General features: G+C 46.5%; 1 protein-coding gene across 9 annotated transcripts in view; it reads right to left on the minus strand.

The window, feature by feature from the left end:
* Window positions 1-24199, minus strand: part of erc1b (ELKS/RAB6-interacting/CAST family member 1b) — a 1169759-nt gene that overhangs the window by 660744 nt on the left and 484816 nt on the right. For all 9 annotated transcript variants that reach the window (XM_038780204.1, XM_038780201.1, XM_038780203.1 and 6 more), the window contains one exon: window positions 13461-13621. In XM_038780204.1, the coding sequence (XP_038636132.1) occupies window positions 13461-13621 (161 nt within the window). The remainder of the gene's footprint in view (window positions 1-13460; window positions 13622-24199) is intronic.

Below are 24199 nucleotides of genomic sequence, written 5' to 3' on the forward strand. Positions count from 1 at the left end.
TTTCCGAACACAGAAACGCCTGTCTACTCCCCTTACAATTGAATCCCCTATGACTATAGCCCTGCCAGTCTTTTTCCCGCCCTTCTGTGCAGCAGAGCCAGCTACGGTGCCATGAGCCTGGCTACTACTGCCTTCCCCTGGTGAGTCATCTCCCCCAACAGTATCCAAAACGGTATACCTGTTTTGGAGGGAGATGACCACAGGGGACACCTGCACTGCCTTCCTTCTCTTTCTCTGCCTTTTGGTCACCCATTCCCTGTCTCCATCACCAATTCTAATCTGCGGTGTGACCAACTCACTAAACGTGCTATCCACTCTGCGGTGTGACCAACTCACTAAACGTGCTATCCATACTAGTTTCGAAACGTTAATTTGTTTCTCGTTCCACAGATGCTGCTAGACCTACTGAGTATTTCCAGCACTTCCCATTTTTATATAATGAACAGCAATACCTTGAAAGTGGGAGGAGGACTCTCCTCAACTTGTTCCAAATTCAAGTTCACTTGAGAATTAACCTCCTGGGACTTCCGGTGGCGGCCATGCAGGAGTAGGTCACACATTTGATAGCACCCGCCTGTAAAGGACTTTTGGACCTTTTTCCCCCATTTTGTTTAGGATTTTATGGGATAAATCAGTGAAGAGTGAGACAATGAGGAGAAATCCCCCTCCGCTGTGTGGAGAATTTGACCAGAAGTGGCCATGTGAGAAGACAAAGTCCTATAAGGGAGACGCGAGCAGAGCTGGTAACACGGGACAGCATGGCACAGAGCAAGGGCCGCAGGGAGGCGGCACAGTGGACGACAGAGCAGCTGGTGAAGTTTTTCGAGGATTGCTTCGCCAAGTTGAAGAAGGACACGGTGGACCCAATTAAGGCTTCGATTGATCAAGTGGTTCAGAATCAGGAAAGTCACGGGAGAGCGATCTAGGAGGTCGAACAAACGTTGTCCGAGCACGAGGGGTATATAACCGTGCTGGAAAGCAAGGTGGGGATGATGAACGACCGCTAGAAAAGAATGCAGGAGAAGCTGGAGGACCTGGAGAATAGGTCCAGGAGGCAGAATCTCAGAATTGTTGGCCTCCCTGAAGGCAGTGAGGGATCGGACGCGAGGGCCTATGTGACGGGCACGTTGGAGAAGTTTTTTTAAAAAAAAATAATTTTTATTGGAATTTTTTACAGAAAATATAAAAATATAACAAAAAGTATAGCAACAAGCAGTAATATGCAACTAACAACCCCATAACACCCACAATACCCCCATACCTTAACATCACATGTATCACACTCCCCCCCACCCCCCCCCCCCCAACAAGAGAACTTAACCATAAATTAAAATTAAATAAATCAAATTTAAATAAAATAAGCAAACATAATCAACGTCCCCCCCCCCCCCCCCCCCGGTTGCTGCTGCTGCTGTCCCAGTACCCTATCGTTGAGCCAGAAAGTCGAGGAAAGGTTGCCACCATTTAAAGAACCCTTGCACCGATCCTCTCAGGGCGAATTTGACCTTCTCAAGCTTAATGAAGCCCGCCATGTCATTGATCCAGGTCTCCACGCTTGGGGGCCTCGCGTCCTTCCATTGTAGCAAAATCCTTCGCCGGGCTACGAGGGACGCAAAGGCCAGCACACCGGCCTCTTTCGCCTCCTGCACTCCCGGCTCTACCCCAACCCCAAAGATCGCGAGTCCCCATCCTGGCTTGACCCTGGATCCCACCACCCTTGACACCGTCCTCGCCACCCCCTTCCAGAACTCCTCCAATGCCGGGCATGCCCAGAACATATGGGCATGGTTCGCTGGACTCGCCGAGCACCTGACACACCTATCTTCACCCCCAAAGAACCTACTCATCCTCGTCCCAGTCATGTGGGCCCTATGCAGCACCTTGAATTGAATGAGGCTAAGCCGCGCACACGAGGAGGAAGAATTTACCCTCTCCAGGGCATCAGCCCATGTCCCGTCTTCGATCTGTTCCCCCAGTTCCCCCTCCCACTTAGTTTTCAGCTCCTCTACTGACGCCTCTTCCACCTCCTGCATAAGCTTGTAGATATCGGATATCCTCCCCACCCCGACCCCCGAGAACACCCTGTCACTCACCCACCTCGCGGGGAGCGCAGGGAATCCCTCCACCTGCCGTCTAGCAAATGCCTTTACCTGCAGATTTCTAAACATGTTTCCCGGCGGGAGCCCACATTTCTCCTCCAACTCCCCCAGGCTCGCAAACCTTCCGTCGATAAACAGGTCCCTCAGCTGTCTAATGCCCGCTCTATACCATCCCTGAAATCCCACATCCATGTTCCCCGGGACAAACCTATGGTTCCCCCTTAACGGGGCCTCCATCGAGCCCCCCACTTCTCCCCTATGTCGCCTCCACTGCCCCCAAATCTTGAGGGTAGCCGCCACCACTGGACTCGTGGTATACCTCGTGGGAGGGAGCGGCCACGGCGCCGTTACCAGGGCCCCCAGGCTTGCATCCCCACAGGACGCTCTCTCCATCCATTTCCATGCTGCCCCCTCCACCTCCATCACCCACTTACGCACCATCGACACGTTGGCCGCCCAGTAGTACCACGAGAGGTTGGGCAACGCCAGCCCCCCCCCCATCTCTACTCCGCTCCAAGAAGACCCTCTTCACCCTCGGGGTGCCATGCGCCCAAACAAATCCCATGATGCTGCTGGTCACCCTTTTAAAAAAGGCCCTAGGGATAAAGATGGGCAAGCACTGGAAGAGGAACAAGAACCTCGGGAGAACCGTCATTTTGACGGATTGCACTCTGCCCGCCAGCGATAGCGGCACCATGTCCCACCTTTTAAATTCCTCCTCCATCTGTTCCACTAGTCTGGTGAAGCTAAGCTTATGAAGAGCCCCCCAACTCCTGGCCACCTGCACCCCCAGGTACCTGAAACTCTTTACTGCCATCCTGAAGGGGAGCCTCCCAATTCCCTCCTCCTGATCTCCCGGGTGCACTACAAATACCTCGCTCTTTCCTAAGTTTAGCTTATAGCCCGAGAAGCCCCCAAATTCCTCTAACAGCTCCATCACCCCCAGCATTCCCCCCTCTGGGTCCGCCACATATAACAGCAGGTCGTCCGCATACAACGATACCCGGTGCTCCTCCCCACCCCGCACCAGACCCCTCCATTTCCCTGACTCCCTCAACGCCATGGCCAGCGGTTCAATCGCCAGTGCAAAGAGCAGGGGGGACAGGTGACACCCCTGCCTGGTCCCACGATAGAGCCTAAAATACTCCGATCTCCTTCCATTTGTGACTACACTCGCCATCGGCGCCGCGTAAAGCAGCCTCACCCATTTGATGAATCCCTCCCCAAATCCAAACCTCTCCAGCACCTCCCACAGGTACCCCCACTCAACTCTATCAAACGCTTTCTCTGCGGCCAGCGCCACCACTATCTCCGCCTCCTCCTCCACTGCCAGCATCATGATAACATTGAGCAGTCTCCGCACATTCGTGTTGAGCTGCCGCCCCTTGACAAATCCGGTCTGATCTTCATGAATTATCTCTGGCACACACTCCTCTATCCTGGTAGCCAGGATCTTCGCCAGCAGCTTAGCGTCTACGTTAAGGAGCGAGATAGGCCTATATGATCCGCACTGCAAGGGGTCCTTATCCCATTTTAGGATCAAAGAGATCAGTGCCCGCGACATCGTCGGGGGCAAAGCCCCCCCCCCTCCCACGCCTCATTGAAAGTTCGCACCAGCAGGGGACCCACCAGGTCCGCATATTTTTTGTAAAATTCTGCCGGGAACCCGTCCGGCCCCGGGGCCTTACCTGACTGCATTTGCCCGATCCCCCTGACTAGCTCCTCCAACTCTATCGGCGCCCCCAGCCCCTCTACCAGCCTCTCTTGAACCCTTGGGAAACATAGCCTGTTCATGAAGCTCTCCATCCCCTCTCTCCCCGTCGGAGGTTCCGACCGGTACAATCCCTCGTAAAAGTCCCTAAAGACCCCGTTTACTTCTGTCCCCTTCTGCACTACATTTCCACCCCCATCCTTCACTCCCCCAATTTCCCTAGCCGCATCTCGCCTACGGAGCTGATGCGCCAACATCCTGCTCGCCTTCTCTCCATACTCATAGACCGCGCCCTGCACCCTCCTCCACTGTGTCTCCGCCTTTCTGGTGGTCAACAAGTCAAAATTGGCCTGCAACCTGCGCCGTTCCCCCAGCAACCCTTCCTCCGGTGCCTCCGCATATCTCCTGTCCACCTCCAGAAGCTCTCCCACCAGTCTCTCCCTCTCCTTCCTCTCCCTCCTTTCCCTGTGGGCCCGGATGGAGATCAGCTCCCCCCGGATCACTGCTTTCAGAGCCTCCCAGACCATCCCCACCTGGACCTCCCCCGTATCATTGGTATCCAGATACCCCTCAATACTTCTCCGAACCCTCTTACACACCTCCTCCTCCGCCAGCATCCCCACATCCAGGCGCCAAAGCGGGCGCTGGTCCCGCGCCTCTCCCATCTCCAGATCAACCCAGTGCGGGGCATGGTCCGAAATCGCTATGGCCGAGTACTCGGCATCCTGCACCCTCGGAATCAATCCCTTGCTCAGGACAAAAAAGTATATCTGGGAATAAACCCTATGCACGTGAGAGAAAAAGGAATACTCCCGCGCTCTCGGTCTCCCAAACCTCCAGGGATCCACCCCTCCCATCTGGTCCATGTATCCCCTCAGCACTTTGGCCGCCGCCGGTCTCCTACCCGTCCTTGAACTGGACCGGTCCAGTGTGGGATCCAGCACTGTGTTAAAATCTCCCCCCATGATCAGGCCCCCTGCCTCCAGGTCCTGGATGCGGCCCAACAATCGCCTCATGAAGCCAGCATCATCCCAATTCGGGGCATATACGTTCACCAGCACCACCTTCTCTCCCTGCAGCCTACCCCTCACCATGATATATCTGCCCTCCTTGTCCGACACCACCTCAGCCGCCTCAAACGCCACCCTCTTCCCCACTAGAATCGCCACCCCCCGGTTCTTCGCGTCCAATCCTGAATGATAAACCTGCCGCACCCACCCCTTCCTCAGACGGACCTGGTCCGCCACCTTCAGGTGGGTCTCCTGGAGCATAGCCACGTCCGCCTTCAACCCCCTTAGATGGGAGAACACCCTGGTTCACTTAACCGGCACGTTCAGCCCCCTCACGTTCCAGGTAATCAGCCGGATCAGAGGGCAACGCGTCCCCCTCCCCGCCGACTAGCCATAGCTTGGCAGATGTTCGCCCCAGGCCAGCACACCCCGCTCGACCCGTTCCCCATGGCGATAGCGCCTCTCCTCTTCCCTCCCCGGCCCCCATCGGCTCCTTCCTAGTCGTTCCAGCAGCAACCCGGTATCCCCCCCACCCCCCTCCCCCCCCCTCCCCCCCCCACCCCCAGGCTAGGACCCCTCCTAGCCGCGACGCACCCTCCATGGTACTTCCGTGAGTCAGCTGGCTTCTGCTGACCCCGGCAGCTCCCGCCAAAACCTATCCCCTCCCGGCATAGGGTCATCCCCCTCTTGCCACACCTCCTTGGCACCGCTTCAGCGCGGGAAAGAAAACCAGTAGAGGCCACGCCCCCACCGCCAGCTCCACCCCCCGCCCCGCGGCGCGGGAAACCAGAGGAAAGCCCGCGCTTTCATACTGCCACACCCCACCCTTCTGACGCAGTTCCCCAAAATCCAGTTTCCCCTCAATCCCCAGCCCCGTACAAAAGAGAACATATAGAACACAAACCTCCAACACTCCCCACCTAATCCACAACCATGCGCAACAAACAAACCCACCCGTAAACAGAGCAAACAGAAAACCAGCATATATAACACACATGTCGAAGTTGAAAAAGTTGAAACAGTTGGAACAAAACAGCCACAGCGGAAACAACGCCGGCCAAAGTATGTCCCCAGGCCCTAGTTCGAGTCCAGCTTCTCCGCCTGTACAAAGGCCCACACCTCCTCCGGGGACTCGAAGTAATGGTGCCGGTCCTTGTATGTCACCCACAGGCGCGCAGGCTGCAGCATTCCAAACCTGACCTGCTTAGCATAAAGCACCGCCTTCGTCCGGTTGAACCCGGCCCGCCGCTTAGCCACCTCCGCACTCCAGTCCTGGTAGATCCTCACTACCGAATTCTCCCATTTATTGCCCCTCTCTTTCTTGGCCCAGCGCAGCACACACTCCCAGTCACTGAATCAGTGGAACCGCACCAGCACCGCCCTCGGGGGCTCACCTGCCTTGGGCCTCCTGGCCATCACTCTGTGCGCTCCCTCGAGCTCCAGGGCAAATGGAAGGACCCTGCTCCCATCAACGAGCTCAACATCGTGGTCACATACGCTGGGAGATCCGACCCCTCTAGCCCCTCCGCCAGGCCCAGGATCCTCAGATTCTTTCGCCTCGTGCGAACGTCCAGCTCCTCCAAGTGGTCCTGCCACTCTTTATGAAATGCCTCGTGCAACTCCACTTTCCCCACGAGGACCACGGCCTCCTCCTCTCTTTCAACGGCCTGCCGCTGCAACTCCCGAATAGACTCCTCCTGGACCGCCTGGGTCCCAAGCAGCTTGGTCATAGTTGCATTCATGGAGCCCAGCAGCTCAGCCTTCAGCTCAACAAAACAACGTAGGAGCGAGGCCTGTTGCTCCTGCGCCCACTTCCACCAGTCCTCGGGTGTTGCGCCGGCCGCCATTTTGTTTTTCTTCCCCCATTTTTCTTGGGGAGTTACTGCAGCCTTTTTAACCATATAGTGTGGGGCACGTTCTTCCAGGCACCTTCCCCCACCGGGATGCGTAGAAACAGCGCCGTTTGGGGCCCTCTAAACGGCCCAAAAGTCCCTAAATAGCGGGAGCGCCGGCCGCCATTTTGTTTTTCTTCCCCCGTTTTTTTTGGGGAGTTACTGCAGCCTTTTTCTTCGTCCCACTCCGGGTGAGCACCATATAGTGTGGGGCAAGTTCTTCCAGGCACCTTCCCCCACCGGGATGCGTAGAAACAGCGCCGTTTAGGGCCCTCGAAACGGCCCAAAAGTCCCTAAATAGCGGGAGCTGCCGAACGTGCGGCTTAGCTCCGCATAGCCGCAACCGGAAGTCGCATGTTGGAGAAATTGATGTGGGCTGGGCCATTCCCTCGGCCCCTTGAATTGGACAGAGTGTACAAAGCCCTCGCAAGGAAGCCCAGAGCGAACGAGCCGCCGAGGACCATGGTGGTATGTTTTCACCGTTTCATGGACAAGGAACACATTTTGCGATCGGCCAAGAAAGAACGGAGCAGCAAGTGGGAGAACTGTAAATTGCGCAATTATCAGGACCTGGGAGTGGATTTGGCAAAGAGGCGAGCTGGGTTCAATCGGGCAAAAACCACCCTCTTTAAGAAGGAGGTGAAGTTCGGGATGTAACGGGACTTCTACTTTGAAATGCCAGACGAAGTATGGACCTTTATTAAAGAAATGAAGCTGGAGGCGAATTAAAAGACACTTGAGCCTTGGAGAAGTACTGTGGTGGCGAATTGTGGTGCTGGGTTGAATAAATTTAAATAGCTCTATGTGAAATAATGGACTCTGTGGGTGGTTAAAGGTTGTTCTGTCTTGCAGGGACCTTGTTTGGGGGGGGGGGGGTGGGCTTTGAATGTAGTTCTGCTTTTTAGGTGACTATTTTTCTAAAGTGACTGTTTCTTCAGTGTTTTTTCTGTTGTTTGTTCACTGGGGAATGTGATGCTTTTAAAATGTTTATTCTTGTGGGGGGGGCGGGGAGAGAGGAGAGTACAATCGGGAGACAGACTGTTTGGTGCCAGGGGCGGGAGCTATTGAGTTAGCATGGGTCAGCTGACTCTCAGAAGTGCAGTGGGGGTGAGCAGGTGTTAAGCTGGAGCTTGACTTGTGGGATTGGGTTTCTAGTGCTGTTGCTAGTGGGGGGGGGGGGGGGGGGGGGGTGGGGGAGGAGGGGGGAGCTGCTTTGCTGACAGGGGAGGAACTGTTACTAGGGGACAAATGGGAGGTCAGGAACAGCGACAGCCTGAGTGGGGACTCGAGGAAGCGGAGGGCACGAGCTCGAGGCTGGCCTAAAAAGGGTGATGGCTAGTCAGCAGATGCATTGTTCCAAAGGGGGGAGGGGGGGGGGGGGGGGTTGATTGGTGTATGGTTGAGTTGCATGAAGATTGGTCTGGGGAGGGAAATGTTTATTTTACTATGTTAATGTCATTATTTATGTTACTGTTGTAAAAATTTTCAAATACCTTAACAAAATATTGAAAAAAAAGAGAATTAACCTCTTGGAAATTCAACCTTTCCTTACAAGACATTCACTTCAAATAAACGTATCAACTCATCTAAGAAACTATAGGCCTGCCACAAAAGAGAGACTGGGACAATTATTCTTTGGAATCATGTTAATTTTCACTATCTGTATCTAATTTTGATGTGAGTATTGTGCGGTTGAATTGAGTGAGTGAGAAGTCGCATTTTAAAACTGGGACAAGTGTGTGATAAATAATAAATTATAATATTTTAAAATCCCGCATTATTTGTAAACCCACAAAAGTGTTTGCTGCTAGAATAATTTAAATTGAGGAAATCACTCAGAGTAAGGATATACAAAGCACTTTCATTAGGGACAGTCCGAAAACATGAATTATGTCCATGACACTTGCCTGTCTTTCTTCATACCTTCCCCCTTCTTTCAGAATCTTTTCTCTTCCCTCCACGTTACTGGGTTTCGCGCAAATACGCGATGACGTCATCCGCGCATGCGCGGGTTGGAGTCTTCCAATCCGCGCATGCGCGGCTGACGTCATATGACGCGTCAGCCGGCGCTAACTCCGGCAAGCGGGCTTAACGATATTCGTTAAGCCCGTCATGTCGGAGCCTACGGCGTCGGGCTGCTAGCCCCGACCGGGGACCAGAATCGGTTCCCGGTCGGGAAGGGGCGCGCTGGCGTCAAACCCGCCCGGGTTTGACGCCAGCTTTACGATTTCTCCCGTTTTGGGAGAATCGCGCCCGGTATGTTTCACAAACATCCATCTTTTATCAAGACTCAGTTTTAAAAAGATTGAAAGAGGAGAGAGCTACAACTACTGGTGAAAAAATTCAACCCTGTGATCTCAATAGAACAATGAACCTGAGGAAAATTGAACTCCAGACAGTTCCTTAAGAAAATTCCCAACTAGTTCCCCATATAAGGAAAGGAAGTCGGAGAGAGATTTAAAACAGGTGCGGTTTCCACCCCCTTGTTCGAATGAATTGGCAGAATCAAGTTTCCAACTCATCTTCTGAGTGTCTGCTGATACAGGCAAGAACTGTAACTGAAAGTGCCATTTCCCTGAATATTTTTTTTTTTTTTTAAATTTAGATTAGCCAATTATTTTTTCCAATTAAGGGGCAATTTTAGCGTGGCCAATCCACCTACTCTGCACATTTTTGGGTTGTGGGGGCGAAACCCACGCAGACACGGGGAGAACATGCAAACTCCACACGGACAGTGACCCAGAGCCGGGATCGAACCTGGGACCTCAGCGCCGTGAGGCGGTTGTGCTAACCACTAGGCCACCGTGCTGCCCCCCATTTCCCTGAATAGACTGAATTTTCAATTCCTCCCCAAAAAGAATAAAATTAAGATGTATACATTTTTCAAGGTGTTATTTCAACTGTTAGATGATAAAAACATGGGCCGTTGTGCTTAGCTTTAGCATGAGGAAAAGAGGGTTCCGTTCATAACATCAATCAATTGCTTCTTCCTTTGGCTTAGAATCAACTATACACTGAATCAAACAAAGTAAATTTGTCAAAAATCAATGCAATGACCATTTAAGCTGAGAAGATTAAATAATTTAGTCTATTTATACCAAATACAATCTCATGATGGAAAAGTTATTGTGTGTTTTGTGTTGGAATTTCAAGTGCATCCTGCTGAAATTACTATATAATTAGAACATAGATAACAGCGTTTGTTGTCAATGGTCTGTTGTTCCACAGACCATCAATCCTAATCTCTGCTTTCCATCTGCACCACATTGACTTGCTTTTTCACGTGAAGCAGATTATTACGATGCAGCACTTCCGTTTTTTATTACTGCAATGGCAACAGTGGGATTACCTCCACAAAATGCCACCATAACCTTACAGTATAAAATAATTTTTGGCACAGGTTAAACATAAATATGTTTTAATTGTATAATTGTATGATTATGTATTCTTTGTTGGTCCTTTCAAAACTAAACCCATCAAGCTTACTAGATCAATAATACAGTCCTTGTGCATTGATGTAGGAGCAAGCATTGCTTGGGCAGTCAATAAGCCTGTGCAGCAAACAACAGATCACACCTACTAAAATCAGATCAGCATATTTGAATATGTATTCAGGTGTCTGAAATTTTGACCCATGCCCTTGCCACAGCTTCAAATCATGGATGGAGCCTCTTTAAATCAAGGTTAAAATATGAAACTTAAAAAAAATAAGCCATTTTATTTTGCTGTACATATTATTAGTTTTAAAAAAACATAAAAAATCAACAATTCTGTTAACAAAGTGTTGTGTTGATTTTACCCATCATTCTTTCCACTTCCTCTCAACTTCATTACAGCAAGGCCTAAGTGTGACAGAAATGTGCAGCCCATTTTGTGAGTTGTGGGGAACAGGATATATTTTGCACATCTGCAGTTCATGGTGGCTGGCTTCAAACAGAAGCAATTTTGGTCACCCAAGTTTCTGATAAATGATTTGAGGGCTTTACGAATTTGATTGAAAGGTCTAAACCTACCAGAGTTATTTGGAAGATTAGATACCCATTGGGAGAGGTTGGGTACTGTTTGGGAGAGGTCAGGTACTCTTTGGGAGAAGTCAGGTACTCTTTGGGAGAAGTCAGGTACCCTTTGGGAGAAGTCAGCAAACCATTGGGATTGAAAGCAAACAACCTCCCAGGGCCTGGTGACCTACGTCCTAGTGTGTCAAAGTGAGTGGCAGTGGACATAGTAGATCTATTGGTTATAATATTCCAAACTTTTCTTATTCAGGAAAGATTACAGTCGATTTTAAAAATGCTAATATAAGACCCTTATTCGAAAAGGGAGGCAGAATGCAGGAAATTACAGACCTGACAAATGGATATAGGTTCGGTGAGTGGGCCAAAATGTGGCAGATGGAGTTTAATGTGGCTAAGTGTGAGGCCATACATTTCAGTCAGAAAAATTGAAAAGCAACTTATTATTTAAATGGGGAGAAAATTCGGGGTGCTCAGGTGCAGAGGGATCTGGGTGTCCTCGTGCAGGAGTTGCAGAAAACTGGCATGCAGGTACAGCAAGTAATAAAGAAAGAGAATGGAATGTTGGTTTTATAGCTAAAGGAATAAAATATAAAAGGTAAGGAATTGTTGTTGAAACTGTATAAGGCATTGGTGAGACTGCACCTGGAGAATTGTGCAGAGCTTTGGTCCCCTTATGAGGAAAGATATTGTGACATTGGATGCAGTTCAGAGGAAGTTCACTAGATTGATTCCAGAGAAAAGGGGTTTGTCTTTATGAAGAGAGATTGAGCAGTTTAGGCTTCTACTTTCTAGAGGTTAGGAGAATGAGGGGAGATCAAGTTGAGGTATAAGATGATAAAAGGTATGTGTAAAGTAGACATGGAGCGGGTGCTTCCGCTTGTAGGAAATTCTAGGATGAGTGGTCATAGTCTCAGGATAAGGTGTAGCAAATTTAAAACAGAGATGAGGAGACACTACTTCTCTCAAAGATTCACAACCCCAGAGTGCGGTGGATGCTGGGACAATGAATAAATGTCAGGAATTGGGCAGTTTTTAAAATTAGTCATGACTTTAAGGGTTATGGAGAATGGGCAGGACCGTGCAGTTGAGGCCATGATGAGATCAGCCATGAGCAGGCTTGAGAGGCAAAATTGAAGACTCCTGCTCCTACTTCTTATGCTCTTCAGTTCTTGGCCTGTAGCCCTGTAGATAACAGCCCCTAAAGCACAAATCTGGTGTTCTTGATTAATAAGGGGATTTCTTGATCAATACGGGGTTCCGGGGGAAGGCAGGAGAATGGGGCGAGGAACATATCAGCCATGAACAAATGGCGGAGTAGACTCGATGGGTTAAATGGCCAAATTTTGTTCCCATATGTTATTGTACAATGTAAAAGTCAATAAGGCCTGCAGAACTGTCAAGACATTGAAAGTTCCTGCCCTTCAAATTCTGTTTTTAAAAAAAGCTGGACTGCAGTTGAAAACATTTAGTGCTTACACTTTCAATAGGTGCTCGTTGACATAAGATGGATGGCATCATTATAGTATTATTTCTGCTTGACTGCTTCGCCAACCTATCATTATCACAATGATGGCCTATAATTTCACAGTTTGATTGACAGCTTCAAGTGGTTAGAAAGAAATGTGGAGCTTTGAATACAAATGCTGATTTCATAAAATATTAAGAACTTGAAGGAATTTAAATGTATTGAATGGGTTCTTACCGAATGAAGTCTTTTATCTCGTGATGTCTGTAATAGTTGCTCAGAACTTTATTTTATTTCATCTCATCATGGCTTCCGAGGTCTGCCCATGGTGGATATTGGGTGAGTTGACATGCAGGATGGAAGGGCAAAAGCTGGTGGGCATGGGTTGGCATGGAAACTATGAGGGGCCATAAGATGGATGGAGGCATAGATTAGCAGAGGGTATAAGCGGCCATGGGAGTGAGTAGGAGCACGAGTTGGCATGGATCAGGTATGGGAGTGAAGGTTGAGGGTGTTTTGTTGTACTGTTATTACAAATGGGATGAGCACCGAGGTGGCCATTTAAAGTTGCCCAATTTCGCACTTGGCAGTCTGTGGCTACCTTTGCACTTTTTCCGAGGCAGCGGGCCCAATTCCAATTTGCAGCCGCTTCCCCGGAATTAAAATCTGCTGGTTCAGGGCAGTTTCTCCTGAGTTGGGTTTGCAGGGTTAGGGAAATTTTGGACTCCCCATACCTGACTTGGGAGTGAAAATTTGGGCCTGTGTACAAAGGCTGTCTGATAATTCTATTGTGAAAACAGCAGAATAGACATCAATTTATCCAATCTCTTGATATTCTAACATGCAACAATGAATCAAGATCTTAAAGGCATTTGTTCAAGTGCAATTAAATAGAGTCAGTTCAAAGATGTTAACTATATTTGTTTGTTGCAGATTCCTCTGCTCTCCTGTGACTTATGACAGTTGTGCTCAAGGGAGCCATGGTCTGACCCACCTTCCTCTGGGGAAATATATCATTCCTGCTCAATATTTCCCCAAGGGTGTCAAGGCTGAAACACACTGACTGAAGAACGCTGGACATGAATCTATGCCCGACCACTTGTTCAAATACAGAACTCCTAATCCACACTGAAGCAATATACTACTGCTTTGAAGTGCAGGAGAAATTAAACGTGATTCAGAAAAGCAAACAAAAACAACAGCGTGTGAGAGGTAGAAGGAATACTACTTCATAAATGAAACATTGAACTGAAAAGAATGCTCTTACTTCATTTCAAGGACTTCCTCGAGGTGCTTCCTCCTCTCAGCATGCAGGTTAGTGAGGTGCGCTTCCTTTTCTGCGAGGGACTGCTGGGTAGAGGACAGCTTGGCATTCATCAGCTCCAGTTCTAGTTTCACTTTTTCCATCGCTGCCATTAACTCTTCCACCTACAAGAACCAAAAATTTGAGGCACATGTAAGCAACAGTAACATTTAAGTAACACTGGCATTCAAAGCAAGATTAGCATAAATGCAATAAACAACAAACTGGATCCATCAACATTACAATTAAAATAGCTGAGTTTACCATCCAACAAATTAAAAAATTTTGGCAGGCTTTCACAAAAGTTCAATCCTTAAACAAAGACACGATATACTATTCAAACAGACTAGGAATGCTTGATTCCTGAAATGTGCTGAATTCCTCTAAAACAATCTTGAATGTTAAATAATGTTGGGTGATAAAACATAGACATTCAGTGCAGAAGGAGGCCATTTGGCCCATCGAGTCTGCCAACCCACCTAAGCCCTCACTTCCACCCTATCCCCGTAACCCAACAACCCCTCCTTTGGTCACTAAGGGCAATTTATCATGGCCAATCCACCTAACCTGCACGTCCTTGGACTGTGGGAGGAACCCGGAGGAAACCCACACACACACGGGGAGTACGTGCAGAACTCCACACAGACAGTGACCCAGCGGGGAATCGAACCTGGGACCCTGGTGCTGTGAAGCCACAGTGCTAATCGCTTGTGCTACCGTGCTGCCCGGTAACTTAGCATCCATGTAGTAAATAAAGCATCCATGCATCCATGTAGTAAATAAAGAAAGAATTCAGCTAGAGCTCCCATTCCGGATCCTTATACTCGTTACTCAAAGTCCGGCTGGGGTTTGCGGGGGGGGGGGGGGGGGGGGGGGGGGGGGGGTTGTTGACACTGATCGTAATCCAATCATTTGTTGACACTGACTGTCAAGGTACACATTTTGTTACGATGCCAGATTATTTAATATTGGACAAGTCAGATCGCAGATTGAAACCTGGCTTGGTAGATGCTAATCTTGTTTTTGTTTTGTAAATCATGGAGGTCATTTACTGAATACATTCACAAGGAATTTACCAGTATACTGTTGATACAAATAATTAAATGTTTATTAAAGGAAAAAAATGGACTCTCTTACATGAGACAAAAAGGTTGGAAAGATTTCAATACAACCACCAGAAATGATTCAAACTCAAACTATTCTTTTTGTCCCAGCAAAACCCTTACAGACACAAAACCCCTGTGAAGATTTACCACTTTCTCAACGCCAAAGCTAGGACAGGCTCGTTTAAAACATTTTTCTTCCGGCAGACTTTTGGACATTTACTAGTCCTTATGTTCAATTGGAATCTCTCCCGGAGACACCCAAAAAACACGATCTAAATTCACTATTACTTCAGCTTTCGGACAAACACTCAGTTCGGACCCACTCAGTTCCCCACAGTCCTGCCGGATTTCTTACTAAAGAGATTATACATTCTGCTTCCATTGTCTGTTGTTTTTTTAAATATTAAAAAAAAATTAGACGACCAAATTCTTTTTTTTTCCAATTAAGGGGCAATTTAGCATGGCCAATTCACCTACTCTGCACAACTTTGGGTTGACACCCACACAGACACGGGGAGAAAATGCAAACTCCATACGGATAGTGACCCAGGGCCGGGATCAAACCCAGGCCATTGGCGCCATGAGGCAGCAGTGTTAACCACTGCACCACTGTGCAGCCCACATCAATTGTCTGTTATACACACATTGACTGAACCCGTTGGTGTTTACCTATGTCTGTGCATGTCTCTGGACCCCTGTTGCTTTTTATCTTTTTTTAAAAAAACTTCATTAAATTACTTTAATGCTTTGTAACCCATTACTTCACTTCAAAAGTTGTAAACCTCATTAAAATGCACGTACACAAACAGAGCTCAAGACAACTCGGCACCACCCACTAAACTCTCTAAATGAAACTAAAACTAAGTTTCACCCTTCTTAAGTGAGTAGCACAGTGGTTAGCACGGTTGCTTCACAACGCCAGGGTCCTATGTTCTATGGCTTGGGTCACTGTCTGTGCGGAGTCTGCATGTTCTCCCGTGTCTGCGTGTGTTTCCTCCGAGTGTTCCGGTTTCCTCCCACAGTCCAAAGATGTGCAGGTGAGGTGGATTGGCCCTGCTGAATTGCCCTTAGTGTACAAAAAGATTAGGCGAGGTTACAGGGTTATGGGGATAGGGTGGAGGAGTGGGGCTTAAGTGGGGTGCTCTTCCAAGGGCCAATGCAGAACGGCCTCTTTCTGCACTGCAAATTCTATGTTCTATGTTAACACACAAGAACAAATATAAGTTAAATGTAAAATTAGACCTAATTCCTAACAATTTGAAATATGGAAATAGGTTCAAGAGCTTGCTTTTTATACTGATTATTCAGCTTTTCAACATGTCAGTTTATGAGCATTTCACACACAGATTATTTACATCCGCTGTGCATGTCCAGAAAGTTATTTCTGATAGATATATTTTGCAGTTTATTTGTCATGCCTAGCTTTTTTGGAAATAAACATTGAATAAATACAAGACGACCATCAGATATTCACAGATATTTTAATATATGTGACAAGGATTTGTTTTTAAAGAAAGAGATACAATTTCTAATGCTTGTTCTTCTGGCTGGATTTTAATAAATTGTAATCCTATTAAGATAGTGGAGGGGCTACCAGCCAGCAACAATTTACAACTTTGCATTCCACCCAAATGGGATGAATAGGAACAGACTCTCAAACCTCCTTAGGTGCCTGAGATGAGACACCCTTTCTATAAATCATTGACTGCAGCTGTCATGGTAATCAAATTCCTCTGGAATATACAGCCAACAAGGATTTTTAAGAACTGTTTATCAAGCCAGAGAGCAGAGATCAAAAGACTATACTGAAAAGTTGCAGAGTTCTCTCTCTCTAAGTACGGTGCACAGATTTCTAAAGTAGCCATCCTGAGAAGAAAAATCTACTGCAAACCAAGATTTTTTGGGGATAAAATGTGTAAATCTGTTCTGTACACCAACTACACCCAAGAAGACAACTGAACAAAACAGACGTGGTGCAGAATCACTACACTGCAACTAGCCAAAGAGTTGACGACATATTCCTTTGATTTTTTATTTTCCTCACAAACTGTAATTTATTATTCTCCCATCTGTACTGGTGTGTGTGTGTGTGTGTGTGTGTGCTTGGTGTTTGGGGGGGGGGGGGGGTGTATGTGGTATATTTGCAATTGATCTAGATTTTTTTTAATTTGGGAAGTTGGATCAACAAATTTATCTTGTTCTTTGTTTTAAACTCTGAAGCCTGTCTTATTAATCTGAAAGTGAACTAATGGGACTTCTGCAGTATTGGCAAAGCACAGCCTTGTTAAATTCACAACAAAATCCTGTCACGGTCAGACCTGGAGTGGTCAACCAGAGGAGTCAATTTTTACCCCTCCTCATGTGGCCATAACAATGTACACTGACTGTCAACTTTTCTGAATCGAAATTTGTGTACCACATTTGTCTTGCAAACTGTACCGAAAGTTCCAGTTTATTATTTTGTGTTCTTGTATATTTTAAACTAGAGATTTAGACATGGGACACTTTCTGCAGTGATGTCCTTTCCAAGGATAGCTTTTAACTATTTGACTGCCTGGCAAGTAACTCAGAACATCTTTTCCATACATGTTTTCAAGAAGTAGGCCAGATAGTTAGGGAGGAAAATGGGCTGGAAGAGGAAATAATAACTATTTGCAACAATTGGTACGTGACAAATTGCCAAATGGTAACTTGTGTGATCTGTTCATATTGTGGCAGAAGAAAGTTTTGGTGGTATTGTTGGGGCACGGACTCTGCGATAAGATTTCCTCTCTTTTTACTTATTTTGGCTGCCCCAGTACAAGATAAAAACAGGCAGAAGACAAGAGTTAAATTTAATATACTTATGTACTGAAAGTATACATAAAAAGTAACAAAAAGAGTTGCACTTAAAATAACAAATTCTGGATCCCTGTTCAGCCTCTAAGTGCGGTGTACTGAATTACTAAATTAGCTATTGACTGTGTTGAAACTCTCAGGGTTGGGAATCATTTTAATAATTTTGCGGTAGGTGGCCATATCTATTGACATAGTTCAAAGTGCCACCTCAAAGAAATTATAGAAAATCGACTCGCACCTTGAAAGGAAGATGCCCTGAATGCAACAAAGTTTTAGCAAAATGTTTCTTTCCCATCGATTACAAGAATCACTTCTCTCTGGGGTAAATTACCTTTCTCTTTCCAATGTTTGGACTCATAAAACCAAGAGCAGAACCCATGACTGCTCTGAGCAGGTGAAACTTCCGCTGGGTCATATGAAAGAAAGTTGACTGAAGTAGCCCTAGAATATCCCCAAATAAAGCTTAAATTCAAGTCAATACGGAACAGGAATGTGATTTTGGAAACCAGCTGACATGTTACAGCTGTTTTTTTCAGTACCACTGTATTTGTGTCAAGGGATCCTTATGAAAATGGGTCATTCAAAAACATTCTGTCCTTGCAGAACTGTATACAAGATCTGAATTCAGGAACTCATCGGTTAAAATATTCTCTTTCCATAGAGTATCGTCATGTGAGAGTACCTCAAAAAATGGGTGTTTATAAATGGGTGTGTATATAAATATCTGTAGTGAGAGTACCCTAAGAAATGTGTGTTTATTACTGCAGTGATGTCAGAGAGTGGGTGGAGCTGGGCTATGTCAGCTTTTTACTTTCGTTTTAGGCTGTTTGCTGCAGGGTGTGTTTTAGTTTTGTTTTCAGAGGTGGATAGCTGCAGTCACAGCCAGAAGGTGTTTTAGAGTCTCTCTCTCTGTAATCTAAAGAATGTAAATCGATCCTTTGGTGACTTTAACCTGATATGCTTCTGCTGAAAGGTTTTTTTTTTTAAGTCTTCTGGATGTTGAAAGGACAGCTTTAAGAATTACTTAGTGTTGTATTCTTTGGGGGTTGTATTTGAATTAATGGTTGCTAAGATGTTCACTGTATGTTTTAAAAAGGTTAACTTCAGTTCATAGAATAAACATTGTTCTGCTTTAAAAAATACTTATCCATTTCTGCTGTACCACTCCTGTAGAGTGGGCCGTGTGCTCCCCATACCACAATCTATTAAAAGTTGTGGGTCAGGTAAACTCCATGATACACTTTGGGGTTCTCTAAACCCTGGCCATTAACAGTATAATGATCATAGCTGGGTTAAATTAGTGAATTTTAACACATTTCCTCTCGTTGGTACCAAGAATTAAGAATCTCTTTGAGAGAGGCTACTAGGTTAGTTACAATGGGAAATGGAAAGGGCAATAGATGTGGGAATTATTGGAGACAAAAAAGAAAGACTTGCATTTACAAAGCACTTTCCACAACCACCAGATGTTTCAAAGCATTTTACATCCAATGAAATGCTGTTTGAAGTCGTCACTTCTGTAATGTAGTAAATGCTACAACCAATCTGCACACAGCAAACTCTCACAAAACAACAAAGCAATAATGACCAGCTGTTTCCCGACATTTAACACACCATTAAAATCTGGCCTCTAAAGCAGCTGGGAACTTACACACAAACTGTGTTGAAGCCCCAAAGAATTTTAAATTAGAACCAATTTGGAATGAATGTTGTGGTAGAAACCCTAATATTTAAAAAATATCTTCTATCCCATCACTCTCCAGGCCCTCCATATACCTCTCTGCCCTTCACCTTTTCACAGGGGCTTTTCACACTAACTTCATTTGAAGCCTACTTGTGACAATAAGCGATTTTCATTTCATTTTCATCTTCAATCTATTGAGGACACATGTTTGAATACAAATGTTTGGAAATAAATGTTTATAATTTATGAGTCTTCCTTATGAAAAGAAGCAGTTAGAAAATGTTGAAATGACTAAGCCACCTTTACATAAAGTCAACCAAAGTTTGATATCAGCCAATAGTGACCAACGGAGAGTGCTGGGATGATTGACAAGCTTCCAAATGAGGAAAATCCCACGAAAAACAGAGGAGTGGACGAGCTGAGTGGAAGAAAGACTTGAATTTATATTGTATTTTCATGATTTCCCCAGGCATTCCAATGTTCTTTACAGCCAATGAAATACCTTTGAATTGCCATGACTGTTGTAATATAGGAAACACTATAGTCAACTCAGGCACAACATACTGACCAGAAAATCTGTTTTCAGGAGGTTGCTTGAGGAATATATTCATCAGAACATTGAAAACAACTCATCTCTGCTTCAAAATGCTGGCATGGGACTTTAGGTCCACCTGAGGGACATGCAATTTAATATCTTATCTGAAAGGTGGCACCTCAGGCAGTGCAGCACTCCTTCAGTATTCCACTAGTGTCCGCCATGATTTTTATGCTCAGGTTTTGTCACATAATTTGAACCCAGAATCTGCTAACCCATAGACCGAGCCATTGGTGACACTACATCGTTATTCCTCCAAAAAGCAAGTTTTTGTGTCACTGTATGCAATGTTATTTGAAAATAACTCTTGTGTGTTCTCAGTAGAACAAGTGAAGTTGCTCATAAAAAATAATCCAAAACATTTTATTCATGTTTCAATGTGATAACAGTTTTTAAAGGAATTCTGGCATTCCGATTGCATGGTTGTTAAGTGTAGACACATGCTACAGTTTTCTTTCCCAGAGCAGCCTGGCAGCTCTAACAAAAGAATGTTAATGTGGTCCCCAGGGTCCAAATTTAAATCTTGGCTTGACTTTCGGCATTAGTGGAGAGTTTTGTTCTAAAACAGAAAAAGGAATATTTTGTTGCATCATAATGCTATCAGTTAGAAAAAGAACTGAGAAGTACAAAATCTAAAACGTACATTTTTTGTAGATTAGTTAAATACAAAGTTGCCACCTATTTTGGGAAGAGGAGAAAAGGAGTAAAGGTTAAGAAGGATGCAACTGGACGTCCAATGACGGGGATGTTCTGAGCTGAAGCATGAAGGTGCTTCTCCTCCGAAGAATTCAAAATTAGGCACTTTTAGTCAAAAATAGCCTGCCAGAACCAGGAAAAAAACATCCCCTCACCCTCTCCAATGGAAATACAAAGAGTGATGCCGAACATTAGCAGCTCCAGAGGCCAAAAAAAGGCAAAAAGCAACAGAAGCCAGGAGAAGCAAGTGAACAGGACGGCAGACCAACAAAGTGAAGAAACTCCGGCCACACCCGAAAAAGAGGGATCAACAAGCCGCACATGAACTCCCCCTCGCTGGAGGGCGGATAGAAGGAATTCCTCACCAGGGAGCTAAGGAAGCTCAAAGAGGACATTAAGGTCGACATAAAGGCAACGGTCAAGGTGGTGGACACGGAAGCACTGGCCATCATGCGGGTGGGCCTGGAAGGCAATGGGGAGAGGCAACTAGATGCCATGGGGAATACAATTAACTAGATGCCCAGGGGAACACCATTAAAGAGCTAGAAAAGGCCTCCTCAAACCAGAGCGACCAACCAGATCGCTGACCTCGAGACGGAGATAGCGAGGTTGGTGACGACACAGGGGAATGTAAACGGGAAGATAGAAGACCAGGAGAACCAGTCCCGGTGTCAACATTTGAGGATAGAGGCAGGAACCCCACAGACTACATTGCCGAGTTGCTGGGAAATCTGGTGGGAAGGGGCAACTCCTCAACCCGCCAGAGGTAGACAGAGCCCACAGGTCATTCCAGACGAATCCCAGAGCCGGAGACAATAATTGCCAAGATGCACCGGTACCAGGACCAGGAAAGAATCATCGGCTGGGCCAGGCAGACAAAGGCCTGCTGGGAGGAAACCACATTCGGATATACCAGGGCATTGTGGCAGACCTGACCAAGCACCAGGTGGAGCTTAAGAGAGCAAAGCCTGCCCTGTTCAAACGTAGGGTGAACTTCGGGATGCTGTACCCAGACAAACTTTGGTACTTTCCAGGGCAGAGAACACTACTTTACGGCCCCTGCAGACACAATAAATTAGTCCAAGAGAACGGGCTGGGAAGGCAGCAACAGGAGCAATGGTGAAATGATCACCCGGAAAGACTGCAATGCCAAAGGCAATTTGCGCGGGACTATACCGCCAAACTCTGAACCTGCGAGCTAAAACACAGAAAGGAGGGGGCGAGGGCAGCAGAGTGCAGGAAAGGGGGAGAAGCAGGAAGAGGGGAAAGAAAGGTGGCAAACGAAGGATAGGCTTCACTGGTAGAGGGGCTGTTGAACACAGGAGACTTAGGGAGGGAGAACTGCGGGGACCTATATGGGCGACAGTTGGAGGAGGCAAGCTCCCCGCTGGATGAGACAAGGAAAAAAATGGGAGGAAGAACTAGGGATATAAGTAGGGTTGGAACTCTGGAGCGAAGCATTGAACAGGGCAAACTCCACTTCCACATGCACAAGGTTAAGCCTAATGCAGCTAATGGTGGTCCACAGAACGCACCTAACCAGAACCCAAATGAGCAAGTTCTTCCCGGAGGTGGAGGACAAATGTGAATAGTGCCAGGGGGCCGCAGCCAGTCACACCCACATGTACTGGACATGCCCCAGGCTTGTCGGGTTCTCGACAGCCTTCTTTGAGGCAATGTCCAAGATTGTGAGTGTGAGGGTGGAGCCGTGCCCAAAAATGGCAGTCTTCGGCCAGAACAGGCCAGAATTCTTCATGAGGAGGAAGGCCGAACCCCGAGCCTTTGCCTCCCTAATCGGCAGGCGCAGAATCCTGCTCGGCTGGTGATCAGCATCATCACTCAAAGCTGCAGACTGGCTGGCCAACCTGTTGCAATTTCTCCAACTGGAGAAAATCAAATTTGCCATTCGGATGTCGGATGAGGACTTCCACAAGGTGTGGAGGAGGAGGAGAGATGCAGGGTTAACTGTTTTGGCCATTCTGTTCTGGCGTGTCATTTCAAAATGACACCCCAATCTTCCCGTTTCTAACATGATAAAATCTGAGATAACTTTAGAAAAAGCAGATCCCGTTTTGATGAGGTACTTCTTTGTTTTTCTTTCTAGCCTACGGCTCATGCAGGACAACCCTGCCCTGACATGCTGCCACACCCCACCCCCAGTCATAACTGCAGTTAGTTGTCTCCCCAGCAACACACCCCACCCACCCCTCAGAACCACAACAATCCTTCCTTTCAATTCCCCCCCCCCCCCACCCCAAAACAATTTTTCCCCACCCTTGAGCATTTTCTTCTACCACACCCAAAGCTTTCAAAAGTCAAATCTTTCAGGTAAACTGAACTAACATAAGGCAATATCAGGTCACATGAACAAAAGCTTGGTTGCTGAACATGCTGTGGATAGCTTTGAGCACCCACCTGGATAGCATGCAGGATAACATTGAGTGTGCTGGATAGCTTAAAGTGTGCTGGTGAACTTGAGCATGCAGTGGATATCTTTGAACGTGCTTGATAGCTTTCAGCACACTGGATAATCGACTACAATAGCTTTGAGTGTACTATCAAATCTGATGTCCAATTCATTCCAAATTAGAACTTTTGGTGTCAAATTGTAATTGAGCACACTTGAACTCAAAAAAATGATGCTAACATTTTTGGGTAGGGTGTACTGACTGGAGTTGCAAAATTTGAAAACATAAACCTAAAATGCACAGCAGAAAGCTTGACAGTTCAAACGATTCGCTCATTTTTTTTTTTGCCGGCCTCGATAAGAAGCTTTTTGGTGTATCTTTTGCGGTCGTTAAGTTCAGCATCTCAAAATTCCAAATGTTTAAACATACATAAATTATTGCTTATGACAACAAACATTTTTTAAAATGATAAACCATAGAATTCCAAAAGTGCAGAAAGAGGCCACTTGGCCCATCCTAACTGCTAACTGCACCGCCCCTCTGAAAGAGCACCTTACTTAGGCCCTGCCCTATTGGACACTAAGGGGAAATGTAGCATGGCCAATTCAACAAAGCTGCTTTGGACTGTGAGAGAAAGCTGGAGCACCCAGAGGAAACACACTCAGTCACTGGGAGAATGTGCAAATACCACACAGTCACCCAAGGTCAGAATTGAACACGGATCCCTGACGCTGTGAGGCAGCAATGCTAACCATTGTGCCACCACGTCGTCCATCATGAAGGACAAAGGATAATTTTAGCATCAACATTAGGTGACACAAATCTGCAAGATTGAATGCTACTGTAATGATCCCAGTTGATGTTATCACTGAACCAAAGACCATGGGCGGGATTCTCCATCCTGCCACATCCATTTCCTGGTGTGCCTTGCTCCCGCCGGCAGAGGGATCCTCCGTTCTGCCAGCCGGCCAATGGAGTTTCTCATTGTGGGGAACCCCAAACCGTTGGGAAATTTGCAGGTGTGAGTGCGCTGCCAGTAAAGCAGAGGATCCCGCTGACGGAGAATCCAGCCCCGTAAAGTTTCCTTTTTAAAAAAATCAAACATGAGGAACAAAATTACAGGACTGCAAATATGTTTTAATAACAAGAAAAAAACATATTAAACATGTAAAAATTGGATTGTTATACAATATGCTTTTACTCCCTCCTTATCTTAACAATTATACAAGGTTTTAGGATTAACATGGATTACAAAATACATCTTAATCTCTAGTGGTCTCATTAACACACAAAAGTCCTTTCAAGCACACAAAATGACTGTGGTGAAATACACAAACTCTGCTCTGAATCCACATTCGTATCAATGGTTTCTTCCT

This window comes from Scyliorhinus canicula, chromosome 20 (assembly GCF_902713615.1).
Source record: "Scyliorhinus canicula chromosome 20, sScyCan1.1, whole genome shotgun sequence".
Taxonomy (NCBI): domain Eukaryota; kingdom Metazoa; phylum Chordata; class Chondrichthyes; order Carcharhiniformes; family Scyliorhinidae; genus Scyliorhinus; species Scyliorhinus canicula.